The sequence below is a fragment of the Chionomys nivalis genome, chromosome 15 (assembly GCF_950005125.1).
Source record: "Chionomys nivalis chromosome 15, mChiNiv1.1, whole genome shotgun sequence".
Classification (NCBI taxonomy): domain Eukaryota; kingdom Metazoa; phylum Chordata; class Mammalia; order Rodentia; family Cricetidae; genus Chionomys; species Chionomys nivalis.
Window position 1 is genome coordinate 55647038 of NC_080100.1, and position 18102 is coordinate 55665139.

Sequence of the window (18102 nt, forward strand, 5' to 3'; positions counted from 1 at the left end):
TGACCCTGTTAGCGGGAATCTTCATCCCATCTCTAGTGAACCATCTGCTTCGAAAAGGTGTGTTGAAAAGAAGCTAGTGGCAAGTATGTCACAAGTAAGTCAGTTTCTCTGCAGCCTCAGAGGTTTTAGGACTGTTGCTCTGCTGCTTTTTCTCCTTTGAAAACCGTCCTTAACTAAGGAAGCTGAAACTAGATAGTGCCTTTTCAGTCCAACATGTCCACAGCCACTCACTTCACGGGGATCAGTTGCAGTTACTTGACAATGATGTCTTTATCACTGTGATCAAAACTTTTGAATCATTTTCCTCAGGAACACTGAGTAGATATTGGTTTCACTCAGGGACTAAGGAGCCACGTTCGTACGACATCGATAAGTTTGCTAAACGTTGACCTTGTTTCTTCCCAGACACGGAGACCTGTGACTACGGCTGGCACAAGTTCCAGGGGCAATGCTACAAGTACTTCGCTCACCGCCGCACATGGGATGCTGCTGAGAGGGAGTGTCGCCTGCAGGGTGCCCATCTCACGAGCATCCTGTCTCACGAGGAACAGATGTTTGTGAATCGTATGTACCGGACATCAGTTGTTTGGAACCTCACTCATCTCTCCACTGTCTTAGCTTTCTTTGGATCCCAGTTTAAAGTAGTTTTCTAGGTCATTGTTCAAAGTATGAGGTCTCTCACCTGTGAGCTATGTAAGATAAACTCTGTTACCGCCTCCACTTTAGGATATCTTTAGGTAGGGTACAAGAAGCCATTACTTAGTGCAGCAGCAATGACAGGTATAACTATAGATAGGATCATAAGCAATTGCTACTTGACCTGTACCCTCACACAGAGGGTTATTTCTTCTGGCTCAATATAGTTCTTGTCACGTTTAGTTATCATTATCATTCTGTTTTGAATATTTGAATATTGAATAAAATTTGCAGGTTATCCTGCAAATCAGAGCTGTGACTAGCACCCTAATTGTAACTGTGCATCCCAATTCTCCTACAGCGGCCTCCTAATGTTAGAAAGTGAGCTGTCTATCAAGATCACAGAGAGGTGAAGATTGAAAGCGGATAAAATCTAGTACTGGGGCTGTTTCCTAGCGTTAATCTTAAGTCATAGCAAAGAGGGGGAACAAGTGTGTATCTAGCATAGGGTCAACTACTTTGCTCATGAAGCATAGTTTGATGCTCAGTTAGTTGTATCCTCACGACACCTTCTATCCTTTCGGAATAGTTTTGTTAATTTGTAATCTGGGTAGAGTTTATTGAACTCTGCTGCCTGATATTTTAGCTAGCAACTCATGTTATGGTAAATGTCTTTGAAAGTAAATTTTTAGGACTATTTGACCTTCATGTTTATTATTTGGAGAAAAGAGATTTTTTTTTCCAAGTGAGAGTAGACTGCAAAATCTGGTGTATTTCAGTGGGTCACCAAATCTTTGCCAATGGCATAGATTCGCAAGAAAAGTAAGTAGATGCTTTCTATTATGAGTGAAGAAAGAACATTATTTAATTATGGTTGATTCCTAGGGAAATGATTGCCTCTGATCTATTAATTTTTCAGAGTGCTTGGAAATGTAATGCACATAGGGTGGAAGAAGAATAAAGTAAGAAAGATTTATGAACAGCTAAGTAAAAACACAGAGAAGAGGATGCATAACTCACTCTTGAAAATAATTTTTTTGAAATAGTGCTTTGGAACAGAGGTAAAACATCTGTCTTCTGTCACTTAGGTGTGGGTCATGATTACCAGTGGATAGGCCTCAATGACAAGATGTTTGAGCACGACTTCCGTTGGACTGATGGCAGCGCACTGGTAAGATGCTGATGGAGACGAAGCTTCAGCGTCCTATGCGCTGGTTTGGGTTATAGAGTGAGCAATGCGCTGGGTAGCAGCACTCCTTGAAACAATGACTAAGTGTTTGCAGCTAGCTCCTCTAGCCTTCTTGTCCCTCTCCCAGAGGCACCCTTGAAGAAGAGTAGAGCAAACTCTGTTGAAAGGGATAGCTAGACCATAAAAATTGTGCTGGACCATGCTTTCAGGTGGTTATCAAAGGAGAAGAATAAACATAAGAGAGACAAGAGAGTCTTTGACAAGTACCTTTCTCTTCTTACACAATTGCAATGAAATTCCACTATAAAGCGTGGCTCATTTTTATGTAGGAAAAGGGCTCATTTTTTAATATAAGGAAATTTACAATGTTGTAAATCTCATCCCTTTCCTTATTGCTGAATAGTCTTTTTTATTTATTACTTATTTCTGTTTCTTCCCATAAGAAATACAACTTGGCAATTCTGGCTATAACTCTGCTTAAACTGCACTAGTTTTGTTTGTTTTGGTTTTTAGGAAGGGGCTCACTATGTAATCCAGACTGGCCTGCTGCTCAGTATGTAGTATAATAAGTTCTTAAATCTGAATGGACAAGAGAACCTAGTGTTTTAGGACTAGCACAGCTGTGATTGGCCACACTGGACATACTCAGTGCCACTGTGCATAACAGCCGCTTGAGAATAATTAAACACCTTCTCCCAGGCCTCAGGGCAGATGTGTTTTAGCAAAGCCCCTAGCAGCTGTAGTTCTCGGGCAGTCCTGGGTGTTTCTGAAATTCCATCAGATGGAGATCCACTCAGCTGGATAGTAAGTGTAAGTAAGTTCTAAATTTGATAACAGAAAATATAATTTTTAAGTTTAAGGTTTAAGTTTTGTATATAAATCACTTAAGTGATTAAATTTTACTTACTACTTGCCAATCATCTGGATTTGTGTTTGGCAAAGCTGAGGGTCATTCTGGAATCAGTCCGGAACTCCTCTCTATTTCTGGAATCTCTGCTCTGTCCAATGATTCCTGTCTGGACTATTAAGGCTCACTACACATCTGGCTCTAGCTATCCACTGAGTTCACACATCTGGGCCTGGATAGCCACTGAGTTCACACAACAGAGTCTAGATATCCATCGAGAGAGTCCACACATCTGGGTAGGGTTTGGATAACCAGAGAGTTCACCTGTTAGTTGAGTTCTCTGTCCAGCGTCCCCAAACTGCAGTTAAGAGGCCTGTACCTGAGTTAAGTACTATGTCCAAAGTCAATCTTTCTTCTGGCTCATCCCCCTTTTCCGTGGATAAATAGCATAATTTACTATAATTTTTATTTGAATAACTCCACATAAAGCTCAGCTGGCTCTCTCCCTGTCAGCACCACACTGGAAAATTAGCACTATTTGTCATTCAAGTTCATATGGAGGCTTTAAGCAAAAAAAAAAAAAAAAAAAAAAAAAAAAAATGTTTCCCTGTGACAGAAATATATTACAGGAAAAACTTTGGGGAGGGAAGATTTTTTTTGCTTCTTGGTTTCAGAAGTTTTAGCCATTGTACAAATGCAGTACAGTGCAGAATAGTTGATAATGAAAGAATATTGATGGGTCCTTATACCATGGCGGCCCTGGAAACAGGTGACTGAATGTAGGGACCAGGCAATAAGTAGCCTTGCAAGTCCCACCTGTAAATGCCCACTCTGCTAGCTAGGTTCCACTTGCAAGGCTCCCAAACTCCACCCAGAAAATAGCACTGCTGACAAGCAAGTAGTCAAACGATGGGCTGGTGGGGGACATTTCAGAACCAAATCAGAACAAAATGAGTTGGAGCAGGCCTCCGGTTTTAGCGCTTTCTCTGACTGAATTCTGTTGCAGTAGTACCTGCCCGAGTCTAACTGCTGCAAAACTTTCCTTCTCACACCTCAGAGAAATGTGCCATTCCCTGTGAGCTGCTCTTTTTCAAACAGAAACTGGAATGCTCAAGACTCAGTTGGTCAAGTTTACTTGGCAATGCATGTGTCCGGTAGATCTGGGCCACTACCCCCGCCACCTTGTTTTGATTTTTTGTCCTGTCTAGAGGCCAGAAGAGGGCACCAGACCTCCTTACAGATGGTTGTGAGCCACCATGTGGTTGCCGGGAATTGAACTCAGGACCTTTGGAAGAGCAGGCAATGCTCTTAACCACTGAGCCATCTCTCCAGCCCCCTAGAATAAACCCTATATTACTGAGCCCTGTAAGCTAGCGCCATAAGACCAGACTGACCTATTTCTGGCAACCATATGGAGTATGAAAAGCATCTTAGGGAGTGTACCTTCTCTGCCACATACATACACCTTAGGGAATGTACCTTGTCTGACACATGTACACAGGTGGAGCAGTCGGTATCATTATTCTCTTGTTCCACACGAAAGCAAACCAACTCATTTTGTTTGTGTTTGTTGCTTTTGCGTTTATTTATTCAATGTTCTTTGACAATCTCTTCTATGTATCTAAAGCTACAGTGAGTTCTTATCAATCTTACTCTTGTCCTTTCTTTTCTCCCCCTTTCTCCTGTCATCTTCCCTCCTCCTCTCTAGCCCCTTTGCCACATCTTTTTGTCTGATTCTGTGACTCACTGAGTTTAACTAGTGTGGCCTGTGTGACCTTGGGGTTAGAACTATGCATTGGAACTCGATGTGCTCACCATTGGGTACACAGATGAAGACAATGACTGTGTCCAGCTGTTCATCGGGGAGGCCAAGAGCTTGGAGTCCCTCCTGGATGTACGCATGACTGTTGACAGGCCCAGTTTTGTGAAGGGCCAGTATAGGTGACCATGGCTGCCTTGAGATCATATTTGCTGTGCAATGCTCAGAAGATAATAGCTTACGACTGTTTTCTTAAATTTTCTCTCTAGTTATCTTTCTGCCCCATCTGTGCCCATAAATTTTTCACGTAGTCATAAAATCTTATAAAGTTAATCTAATTATCATTTCTATGCTCAAGATTGACTCTAAATTCAGTAAGATGGTGAGCATTGCACTTTTTCAAGAGAGAAATATCTACTGGGATGTTGTTAAGGGAAGACAGAATAATGTAACATGATAACCACAGAACATTAGCTGGAGGCTTAGTCTTAGCAAGTCCCACATATCATTAAAGTCTGAGGACCAAGCCTTTACTAAGATAAATCATGTAAACAAGCAAGGTTAATCAAAGAAATGACCAAAGTACTTCCAGAACAAACTGATACACCCTTGATTTCTTCTTAATCCAGTCTTTGTGTTAGAGAAATGAAAACATGTTAAGGAGTGTTCCCTAACTTTGAACATTTGGGACCAGAAGTGCACAGCTGCCCACCAGCCTGCCTACATTTGACTGATCTCTGGCCCAGTTTTCTTCCTTTGGATCCACCCTTTCCTCTAACCTCCTTCGTTCGGAGACAGCCTAGGTGTCTCCTGAACTCCCCCCTAGATCTTTGTGTAGTCCCCTTCTCCTTAACAGGTTCCATATGTGTGCAGGCACTGGCTAAAGTAACTTTCCTTTGCTTCGCTGTGTAGTCCAAGGATTTCCACTTTAACATGTCCTTACAGTGGCCAAATCTTCCTCTGGAAGAATGGTACCCGATTACACTTGGGGAAAGTGAATTGGCCACGTGCAGTTTCAAAGACCTCGCTTCTGTATTAGACTGCTTTCTCTCCTCTTCCGTCATCTCACAGATTTTGTTTGACAGTTATTAGAGTTATTCAGCTTGGGAGGGAGAGTGGTGTCAAAAGAAAAAGAGAAAGAAAGACAAAGAATGCTTGCTATTTACCTGATACTACCTTTTAGTTTTCATGCTATATTTGGTAGCCAGGAATAATCAGTATAATCCAGGGGGAATAAGCTTTAGTTAGATCTCAGTGTCAGTGATTTGCTTTATTTAAATAATTAAACTTTGTTTCCAAGAATCTGGCAGTATAATCATATCATATTTAACATGAGTGTTCTTTATAGCTAGACTAATTCAGTTCATATGCTTGTGCTAAGGTAGTGGTTCTGTTTGGCTAAGTCATCAGAATCGCCTGTATTCCTCAGATTCTGATTAATCTCTATATTTTATTGGCTTCTCTAATAAAATGTTGATAATAGTGATAAAAAGCCAAATTCTTGTTTATGTTATAGTTGGAGAATATTTGCATTATTTATTTTGGGATATTTGCCCAATAGCTTTCACAAAGTATTGTTCTGAATAGCCAGCCTTCTCTTGTGATCTATGCTTTCATTATTATTTTTCTTAACACATTTCAGGTTTCACATTGTTTCTTGCAAGTAGTTTTGCACTGCAGATGTTTCTAGGTTAGGGATGCAGACATGTGTCCACTTCTTTTAGTTCTCGGTCCCTATCTGGTGAAGAACCATGTAGTCTCTGTGCGTACAGTGCACAGTCTCCGAGTTCATATGTGTCCTGATCATGTTTATTTATAAAGTTTTGGGGTTTTTGGGGGGTCCTCCATCCCCTCTGACCCCTATACCCTTTCTCTGTCTTCTGTGGGGTGCACTGGACTCTGAGTAGAGCAATTTGATGGAGTTGCCCTGTTTAGGGCTGTTGCTATGTTTCTTGGTCTATCCAGTAAGTACTAAATAATTTATTGAATCATAGGGCTAGAAATGTTATATTTCTAATCCCAACCATCTCAGCTTGCATTTGATAGCTGTGTTGTAGACTAAAATAGGTTAATTAACAGTGTAATTAATTTGAATTGCTGTTTTTATGAAAAATCCACTTAAAGTATTTCTGAGTGATTACTGAATCCCCCTCCCCATTTTAGTAATTGTGATTTAGCAATGTCAAGCTTGCACAACCAGGAGTTCAGGACCCCTTCTTCTCCAGCCTATTATTAGAAAAAGCCACATTGGTGTGGGTTTGCCCTTACATCCAGAGATCCTTTTCCTTTTTTTCATAAAATAGTCAAACAGTGGATTGTAAGGAAAAGAAAGCTTTGAAATGAATGGGAATAGTACAAAACAGACTATAACTGAGAGAAACATTCTAAAGGACAGAGAAAAGCAGGAAGAAATCACAGACAATAAACCCTTGCTCTTTTTTTCTGCAGCAATGCGTCACTGCTCTCCTTTCACAGACACCAGAGGCTGTCCTTCATCTCCTGTGTGTCTCGGGCAGCAAAAGAGAGTACTAACTCACTCAGAGGTGTTTGCTGGACTTGTTCATAGATTTCTACCCACAAGAAAGGGTTGGATATGATTTGGCAGAAAATGATTGAAAATAAAGACTCTCTCTCTCTCTCTCTCTCTCTCTCTCTCTCTCTCTATATATATATATATATATATATATATATATCTGTGTGTGTATTATGTGTGTGTATGGATGTATGTGCGTGTATGTATGCATGTATGTGTGTATATTTTTAAAATAATATATGTTTTTAAAACAACATTTTTTGAAAATAACAGGTAGAGAGAATTTTGAGTTTTCACACAAAGACATGATAAGTGTTTGAGATGATCAGTTACTCTAATGTGATTTTTTTCATGTCGCTTCAGTGTATTGAAACACCACATTGTATGCTAAAACATGTATTACTGTGTGTCAATTAAATATAAAAATATTTTTAAAATTCTGTTCTCCCACCAAAGAATTGCTAAGTTTGACGTTTTCACCTGGGAAGTCTTAGAAGGCCTTCTTTAAAAGATATTTGTGCATGTTTTATCTGTGATGTGGTTTTAGCTCCCAGCCAAATACCACATCTTTGTGAGCAAGTCGCACTGCGTGTCAGTATTAATTTAATTATGTTGAACTTTGCAGGCTTCATTATATTAAATTCAAAGCCAAGAAAAGCATATGCCCTTTCTTCAGCCTTTAACATATGACTCATGGGTAGAAGACTGTAGATTTCTTTCTACCAAAGCCCACTACATTGCTAATGAAAATTTTTACTTCTGTTGTGGTTTAATTTGATTTGAATCAACAGATGTTTCTTCTGAACTTACATGCAGGATACTATGAGTCATGATGTAGCTTCAGAACTTAAAACTCATGCCCATACCTTTTGTTCGTGCTGCTCGGATGTCTAAGGATGGGTTTGAATTGCCTAAGACAATGTTTGCCACCACGGGAAAATCACCTTGTAATTGGCCAGTCTGTCCGGCAAGTGAAGAAAACTTAATGAATGCGGGGGTCCCTTTTCCAGCACTACAGGAAACTTTAGAACCACATGCACATGTTTAAATTTAGCTGCTAATTAGTTTAAGGCAGTGCGCAACCATGGAAAAAGCAAAGGGAAAGAGGTTGAATGGGTTTGGCACTTTCTCCAGCCTTTGCTTCCTTAGCATCTCATGACTGACGACTTGTGCAAACAAGCTCATGCGGGAGCCTACTGGCACCGTGCTTTGCATGGATTAAGTGCACATTGCTCCGTGGGGCTCTGCCTGGGGCCCCTGTCTCACAGTGGTCTCACAGTGGGCGGAACTCACATCCCTCTGGAAATGCTGTTGATAATTACTGCTTTGTCAGGCAGTGAGCTCACACATTTCCCAAGATTAGTGCCTTACTCAAGAGTGGCCAGATTGTCTCTCCTGCACAGAACTTTGCCAGCTAGGAAAATAATGGGCACATTGCCACTTTAACAGCTATCTGGAGACCCCAAGTTAATTTTCCTTCCCTTCAGCATGCTCAGTTTGGTAGAATCCAACTGCAGGCTTACAGTGCGTAGCGACACCCAAACAAACGCCTCTTTCTCCTCTGAAACAAAGCTGCTCTTTTCTTTTCCAATTGTGGGTTCAACTAAATGATAACAGAAAAACCATAACCTCCCGTAAAACATAAATAAATCATGACCCAGACCAGCTTGCAGGGATCAAAAGAGGGTATACCTACCTTGCAGGAAAGGCACTTGCCTCCTTCAAGTAGAACAGTTAAATATGACCCCTGCAGACTACGAACAAATGCCTATTGTGTACCAGCTATCCAGGAGGGAAGGCGTTTGAAAGGGACCAAATGTTTTGATTTTTGTAATAAGTGGTCCCAGAGCCTTTCCCTCAGATAACCATTTGCCCTGTGTTGGGAAAGACTGAAGCTCACTCTAGAGGTTACTTAGTGAAAAGCTAACTACTTATCAATGTGTGTACATGTGCAGGACAGTGCGTGACTCATTGTGCGTGTGTGTGTGTGTGTGTGTGTGTGTGTGCGCGCATGCTGACTCAGAGGTTCCCTAGTGAAAAGCTAACTATTTATCAGTGTGTGTGCCTATGCGTGACTCTGTGTATGTGTGTGTGTGCGCACGCACACATGCTGACTCTAGAGGTTACCTAGTGAAAAGCTACTTATCAGTATGTGTGCACGATTGTGCAAGTGTGTGCGTGTGTGTGCTATATGTAGGTACCTATCTTAAAAAGTGTTATATATATAGAATTTGCTTGTATTCTTTGGCAACAGTCTGCTTGTCCTTGGTGGCATAGGCTGTATTTGGTTTTTGTTTGTAGTTCTCGGAGTTCAGTAGTAGTAAAATGGAAACTGGTGATAAATGAAGTTTGTACAGAGAATTCAGCTTGTATTACAGTTATGATATACTCAGAACATAAGTTTTCAGATTCACACAGCAGTTGTTTCATTTTTGTGCGTTGGTGCTAATTATTTATTGGTCCTGCTTATAAAGATGTTTGGTGGATACTCTAGACGTGACTTTACTTCTGATGAAATTTTACTATTGATGTAAATCAAGTAAATCATCAGATACTATTAATAGGAACATAGAGAAACAAGTTTTTGGAGGTGCATTGGCAGAAAGTTCTTATGACAGATTTAACAGTCAATAACAGAACAGGTTGATATTAGAAGTTACTGTTTATCCCAGCTTTGTCTTGTTTTGAAGTCTTTCTCAAGATTGGCAGGACATGCCACAGGTAAACCCTTAAGTTTTTTTTTTCTCCATTTGGAGTTAATAATTGTGATTCTAAATGCTGACAAAAAGTTATGACCACAATGAGCGGTCTATGTCACCACCTAGTGGTCACATTGTGTTTTCTGTTTCAAACTGAACACCACTAGAGCAAGCAGGAATGTTTAGGTTTCTATAGCCTTGACATGTATAGTGTGGTAAGCCTATAGCTAAATGAAAAATGAGATAATTTTCAAGTACAACAGGAAGCTACCAAGTAGTCATGTGCTTGAGAAAGTCCTGGTAGATAAGGCTAACATTAGCTCTGCTCTTCCCTGAACTTTCACTCTAAACATAGAGATAGAAACCAATAGAATAGCTTCCTTGGTTTCTTTTCCTGAGAGGTAACCTAAGAGGACTTCTGTGGTTTAGTATGAAACCTTTATTCCCCCTGTGAATTCATTTATTTGTGTTTGGAGCACAAGGATAAGTGGAGAGCAATGAATGGATTTATCAAGGAAAATAAATCCAAATTATAGTTGGAAGTTTAGTAAATTGCCTCCTCCAAATCATGTCTGGAAAGTTGTCACGATTGCTTCTACTAACAGGTTGTGGATGATATTAAATGTTTTTAGCACCATGGAAAGAGTTCTAAAATATAGTCTTTAATTACATTAGGAAATCCAAAGGACAGTGAATTTTCAAGTATAAAATACAATGGCATCTAAGCTGAGGACTTATAACTAAATATTTGAGTGGATGCAGAGGGTCCTTGCATATAGTAGGGTCCTTGCAGTCACAGATTGAGGGTTTAAAGTGACAGTGACAGCTGAGATACCCCACAGCACAGATTTCTTCTGGCCCTAATGGGCAGCCAGCATTTACCCAGTGTTCCATTCGCTTTCTGGACAATAGACAGCTCCAACTTCCCGTCTCGCAGGGAATCTTTCTGTCTACTAATCTGGTCATCCTGAGTTTCTTCTAGTACCTATCAGCAGAGATTCATCTGCTACACAAGTCTGTATGCATAAGGACATCCTCGAATTCTTCCTACACCTTCTAGGTGCCGATAATTATTACTAGGTCTATATGGATAGACCCTTGTGCATGTGTGTGTGTGTGTGAGTATGTGATTCTGTGTGTGTACACCTCAAAGCTGCGGCTCACATGCAGATGAAATTTAATAAAATAATAATAGTAACGCATTATTTAGAGTCTATGACAACTGTTTCCTTTTGTTTTTCACATTGTACTAACTAGGAGCCAGCAGAAGAAAAGACTCCCACAGTCTCTAAAGAGAGATTCATTAAGAAAATCGGTGCTCATTGATTTTCTCTGTGGTTATTTGACCAAATTAAATACGGTCAAGTGAAAAGAATTGGGAGGGGGACTAGCTACTGCTCAATTTTTTTAAGGTTTTATTTATTCTTCTCTCATCTATTACATCCCCACTGCAGATGCCCCCTCTGCTTCTCTAAGTCCCTTCCTCCCCCAATCCCTCTCTCCGCAGATCCACTCCTTCCTTAGTTCCTTTCAGAAAAGAGCAGGCCTCCCAGGAATACCCACCCAATATGGTGCATCATGTTTCAATAAGACTAGGCACATCCCCTCATATCAAGGCCAGATGAGGCCACCCAGTAGGAGGAATAGGGTCCCAGAAGCAGGCAAGAGGGTCAGAGTCACCCCCACTCACACTGTTAGGAATCTCACAAGAACACCAAGCTACACAATCATAACATACATGCAGAGGACCTAGCTTAGACCCAGGCAGGCTGCCTGATTGTCATCTTGGTCTCTGTGAGCTCTGTGTAATGGCTGACTGAGAGTTCTACCAGTGTCTGGATGAAGAAAAGGGCTAGGCTCAGGTATCCAAGGAGTTTAGAAAAATATCCCTAGGAATCATTTCCTTGACATGTCTGTCTGTCTGTCTGTCTGTCTGTCTGTCTGTCTGTCTCTCTCTCTCTCTCTCTCTCTCTCTCTCTCTCTCTCTCTCTCGCCAGCCGTGTTTGGTTCTCTCCTAGGTCTCTGGACTGTCCAGCTTCTGCTTCTTGGCCCTTTAAGCAGTGTGAAGTGTGGGTTCCTTCTCCTGGAATGGGGCTCAAATATCTGAAAAGTTTTTAGATTTTTGTCTGTTTGCTTGTTTTTAAGTTTCGTTTATATATTTTATGTATGCGTGCTCTATCTGTATGTACACCTTTATTCCAGAAGAGGGCATCAGATCCCGCTAGCTATAGATGTCTGTGAGCCCACCATGTAGTTGCTGACAATTAAACTCAGGACCTATGGAAGAGCAACCAGTGCTCTTAAGCTCTGAGCCATCTCTCCAGCCCAAAATGTCTTAGTTTTAAGATGATGATAAAAGAGATTTAAATGAGGAATTTTTAAAAGTCTTCTTTCAGATTTATCTTTATGTATATTAATGTTTTGTCTTTGTATATGTATGTGAACCATCTGTGTGCCTGGTGCCTGCAGAGTCCAGAAGAGAATGACAGAAGATGGTTTTTGATTCCCTAGTTTACCATGTGGGTGCCGGGAACCAAACCTGGGTCATCTACAACAAGTGCCCTTAAACACTGAGCTATCTCTAGTTCCTTACTAAACATTTTAGTATTCTATGAATTTCTTTACCTTGTATCCTAAGGGTTTTGATCTTTTTAAGATAGAATTTTAGACTACTTATTGCCACATTACTAATGCTTTGAGAACTTTATATGGATCATATTCACCCCCACTCTTCTCAGTTTTCTTAAAAGTATTATTATATCATTTTGGTAATTTCATACACGGAGGTAGTGTATTTAGATCAGATCCATTCTCTCTCCAACTCCTCCCAGACACTACCCCCTTCTCCTCTTCCTCTTCCTACTCCACCTTCTCCTACTTCTTCTCTCAAGATTTCTTTCAAAAATCTCAGTGTAGACAAAAACAAAAGAAAAAGAAAAACCCAAATAGTATTTTGGTGTGGTGCATGGGGAAAAGAGTGAATTCGTTTATGTTTAAGGCATTTTCTTACACCTGTCTGTGGTCCTTGCTACCTGGATGTTCACACTCCTCCTAAGATTTTAATTGGCCTTTCTTTGTGTCAATTAAAGACTAATCCAAATGTCAATCACTGCAACAGCAGCTAATGCCTGAAAACCTTCTTTTCTTTTTTTACAATGAAAGCGGTATTAAAGCTGAACCCAAGCCTACTCCCCCCCACTCGTTTTAAGGACTGGAGGAAACACCTTGATTTCTAACTCTTACATAGAGCTAGAAAAAAAAGGGTTTAATAACCTTTTGAAAAAAAATAACCTTTTGTAGAAAGGCAGTTATGCATTACTGCATATGGAAAGATAAACTAGGCACAACATATCATATCAGTGTGTTTGTTCGTCCTTGGAATGTTGATTACTTGCCTAGATTTTGGTATCATTGACTACAGTCCTGTGTTACATCTTTTAAAAGATAAAACATCACCTACTCTGTATGAGTGGGTATTTTGAATTGCTAGGCTCCATATAATCAGAGATTCTCCTGGTAGTACATTACTAAAAACTTCTCAAAGACGATTCCACTTCAGATGAGAGAAAGTAGCTGCACACATTCGAGGGAAAGCCCTTTCAGTTGCTTTGCGATCTGTAATCTGGCTAGGATGCTGCCAGCCTCAGTGGTCACTTGGGCTTCAGAGAACCTGCACGATAATTTTAACAATAAAGACTATTTGTAACAAATAACTAAGCATTTATGATTTGGTAGCCTTAGCTGAATAACTTCAGTCTACTCTGAGATTTTCTTAGGGTTGGTTTGAAACAGCTTTTCTGTATATGGAGACAAGTTCTGTACACTAGAACCATACTTATTAGCGGCTGGAGTTTATCCAAGGTTTTTTTTTTTTTTTGCCATTTTATTATTTTGGCAGGTGATACATTTGAATTCGGTTGGAGGAGTAGCTGAAAAGTGACCGAACTTAATTTAATTGCAATGCTTGTCATTTGAGAACTTGTTTTGCAGGTATGGAGAGCAAGCTATTTAACTGGAACTCCCAGAGTAATTTTGTCATATGATACAAAGCATTAAGCAATTTCATAGTGGGTCAAATAATTATCTTTTAATAAAACAGAAGAAAATTTACATCTGAGTTGGCATTCCTCTACTTCAGTCCTTTGAGTTTTAGGTCATAGTTTTTTCTTGCCATCAGAGAAGAATGAAAGAGCAAAATAATTTTAGCATTCTCTCTCAAGGGAACGTGACTTCAAGGTTTGTGGTGAGAAACCCAAGTCTCAGAGGCATAACTATGTAGACATATGGCCAGGACTTATTCTTGTCAAACATTTTGAAGAGAATTTTCTCAACCCAGTGGTCTCAGTCAGGTCAGTTCATAAGAGATCATCCAAGACTATAAATCAAGTCTGAAGCTGGTCTGGACTACCTAGAAAGCTTATTAAAAATAGAAGAGCCAGGCAGTGGTGGTGCACGCCTTTAATCCAAGCACATGGGAGGCAGAGGCAGGCGGATCTCTGGCCTACAAGAGTTAGTTCCAGGACAGGCTTCAAAGTTACAGAGAAACCCTGTCTTGAAAGCAACAACAACAACAACAAAACAAAATCCAAAAATCCAAGCAAATGCCAACACCCAAGATGCTTGTTCATAACTAGTAGTGAAGGAAAGGATTTCAAGGGGTGAATTTTTCTTTATTTGTTTGAAGAATCCTTATTTTGTTGCTAGAGATAGTGAAGATGAGAGTTTACATTATTGTAATTGGATTGATTTCCTCAGAAGCGACTTCTTCCTAATATCTAATGTTATTTTGAATCTACAGTTATTTATTTATTTATTTATTTATTTATTTATTTATTATATTCATTTGCCATAAAAGTTAAGTAAGCCTATAAAACAATTAAGGAGGAAGCAGCAATCTGGGTGGGCTTCCTTGGCTGAGTCAATTAGGCAATAACAGGAACAAATCTGAAACATCTTAGCTAAGGTAAATGGCAGAACTGAGTTACCGGGAGGCAGCAGTGTGACACGCCTGTAGGCATTAGACATTCTTATACACATACACAATTTAGCCAGAGCTCTGCCGGCCAACACCAAAAGCACACGTTTGGAAACATTGTTAGGTGCCAGATTCAATTCTCCGCAAAGACTGCAATATCATTTGTCAATTTAAGCATCAAGAGACAGCTCACTGGCATAGAACGCAAATTAATTTCACTGTGAAAATGGCACAGGTGTTGTTCAGACCAGTAGGAAATGTCAGCTAAAGAGTACAAAACTGTCCAGTGTCTTTGGGAGCGTGCAGTGGCATCTGCTGAGGTTAGCTTAAACCAGCGTAGTTAGAGTATCTGTGACTACTTTAGATAAATGCGTAGGTAATTTTATAACATTTACTTTCACTGGTTAGAAACATAACTGTTCTTATTCTGTAAAACTTAGAAAATATGTAAAATACTCTTGGTGTCATAGTACTCGTTATGACATTTTTCTGGATTTTGTTTTGGTATTATAGACACATGAAATGGCATCTGAAATGATGTGTGAGTCTGGCATTATCATATCTCTAAATTTGTATTCTCATTTCTTTGAATAGTCTTCAAGAATAATTTATTTTGTGATTATATAACTTTCCATTTTTCTGTCCACACCAAAATATGATCTTCCTATATAATGGTTTCCATTTAACTTTCCTATAAAGAATATTTATCATAAATGTTGTTCTTATCTTTGGTTATTTTTTAGAATAGACTATAATGAGCAGAATTTTGAATCCAAGGGCAGGAACCTTTTGAGGTTCCTGATATAGAGTGCCAAGCATTTACAGAAAGCTTATTTCTACCATCTAAATTATAGCTGCAGTCTCCCCTATTCTTTGCTGTCAGCAAGGGAATTCTTTGAGGAGGATAATGAATTGGGTTATTAAGAAAGGTTCACTATAGTTCATTATTTCTAAATATCACACTGCTTAAACCACATTTCATATATAGCTCTAAACACTAAAGATGAAGTAGAAAAGAAAATAAGCCAATAAACAAGTTCTCACTGAACATATATTTTACTTCATAGAAGAAAGGTAACAAATGGATCAGTTATGAAGGAAGTTTGAGAGTGGTGACTGTCAGGTAGAAACTTCTGGGGATGAGCAGCATGGGAAAGATGATTAAGGAGGGACTATACAACGTCACTCACACCCGCTGAGGCCAGGCAGTACTGACCATGTACACATGGGTGAGGGGCCATCTACTAGTCCATAGTCCCCTCCACTGAACAGTCAACAGCTGTCAATACCGCCTCAGCAGAGATGGCACCTCCTGTGCCTCCCACTGTCTATGCTGGAATGTTGTGGGCTTGATCTTGTCCAACTATTTTGCAGGAAGCCATAGCTGCCATGTGTTCATGAGAGAATGTTCCCTCGTGTCCAAAACTACTGCTTTGCCACAGTCTGACCTCTGAATCTAGCAAGTTTTCTGTCCTATATTGATTCATACATTTCAAAAGCCCCACTTAATGACTCATCAGCATCACAAGGAACATGAATTTCCTACTTCTCCTTTGTTGCTTATGAAAGTGGTGTAGTGAGGAAGGCTGCTTGTTTTGTTCCCAGCCACTTAGCCTGGAAATAATCACACAGAAACTGTATTAATTAAATCACTGCTTGACCCATTAGCTCTACCTTCTTCTTGGCTAACTCTTACACCTTAATTTAACCCATTTCTATCAATCTGTGTATCGCCGTGTGGTAGTTGCTTACCAGGTAAAGTTCTGTCTGGCTCCGGCAGGGCTACATGACTTCTCTCTGACTTCGCCCTTCTTTCTCCCAGCATTCAGCTTGGTTTTCACCACCTAGCTCTGTTATAGGCTCAAAGCAATTCCTTTATTTATCAATGGTAATCAAGGGAAATCCCACATCAAAGTAGAATGTTAAACCGAAAAGACTTGGTGATGGAAGGTGAGAGGTGAAAAAGGAAGTGGGGGGGAAATAAGCAAAGTACAGGAAAAGGGAAACTTAAAAATCCTCTCAGAGCCAGTGTCAGTTCCTGGTTGCCAGGAAACCCACCAGTCCTAGTGCTTTAGAGAGTGTGGTCTCCTAAGCACCTTTCCAGGGCCCTATAGGATGTCTTTATGGCAGGATTCAAGTTACTAGGACAGCATTTACATTTCTCTCAATCCTGAAGTACGTTACCCCAGAGAACTAAGAGTTAATTTTTGTTGTTTGGTGGGGTGAGGAAACAGGTTCATTTAGCTCCCATGCTCCACACAGTTCTATCAACCTTCAAAATTTTTTCACATGGCAGGAAGCTCATCTCCTCTTGTTGACTGGCATGAGGAAGAGACGCAAGTAAAGCTAAGCAAAGAGATGGAAAGACAGGCAGGTCTTCTAGTTCCGGGTCATTCTACTTACCAATTGCTTTCTCAGCTGCTTATCATTTTTTAAAGTTCTCAAAATTATTTTTCTTTTTTGAGGAGAAGAATTATAGTCTTTCTCTGTCATAGTAATGAAACTTCCAGTGTTTTTAGTATAGGGTTTATTGATACTCAAAATTATTTCATAAGTAAAGAAATATTTCTTGAAAGATTCTCTAATACTGATTTTTGAAGATTAAAAACTAAAAAGAAACATTTGATGAAAAGCATTGTAAGTATCCAAAACCAAAAATATGAATATTTGAAAGTAAAACATGAAATATGCATGTTTATGGTAATAAAAACAGCTACTAGTAAGATTAAGAAAACAGAAAGATTTTGTAATATACTCTAAATTTAGAATTTTTGTTTTTATTTTTCAATTTTTTTCTGACTACATCTGCTAAGTAAAATCTTTGCTCAACTTCAAACCAAAGATGCATTTAAAATTGGACTTAAGGAAAGGCTAAAAGATGTATATGTCTCCAGCGATAGTTGTTTAGTTGTCCCATAAATCCGAGCCCACATTACCTACCATGTCCACATGAATTTGTCTTGCTATTGAGACACATGATAAGACACCATCATAGGTAAAGCTCAGCAGGGCTTCAGGGGAGGGAGCAATACTCAAATTGAGCCAGAAAGATAGGAAAGAACTCATAACACATTCATATTAAGAAAACCCTAATCTAGGAAAATGTCTTCTAATGATAGTATGACAGTCACGAAGATTGCTTTTCTTTGCATCTTTAAAAATATATTCATTTTGTTATTTTAAATTAAGTATATGTGTAAGTATGTTTGTCTCTGAACGTGTGCAGGTGGGAACCGGTGCTCAGGAGCAGCTCCCAGCAGCAGCTCTGCTGGAGCTGGAACTGTCGGAGACTGCGAGCTACCTGATGTGCTGCTGGGAACTAAACTTGGGTCCTCTGCTGAGCCATCTTTCCACCTCCTATTTCCATTTCTTAGTGTGTGTGTTCATGCACCCTTGTGCAGGCTTTGGGAAGATAGAGAACAATGTTTAGTCAGCTCTCTCTTTCTAATGTGTATCCTGAGAAT

The 18102-nt window shown here is 39.7% G+C and overlaps 1 protein-coding gene across 3 annotated transcripts in view; it reads left to right on the forward strand.

Annotated features, from left to right (window-relative positions):
* Positions 1–18102, forward strand: part of Vcan (versican) — a 98618-nt gene that overhangs the window by 70999 nt on the left and 9517 nt on the right. For all 3 annotated transcript variants that reach the window (XM_057789528.1, XM_057789529.1, XM_057789530.1), the window contains 2 exons: positions 406–564; positions 1725–1807. In XM_057789528.1, the coding sequence (XP_057645511.1) occupies positions 406–564; positions 1725–1807 (242 nt within the window). The remainder of the gene's footprint in view (positions 1–405; positions 565–1724; positions 1808–18102) is intronic.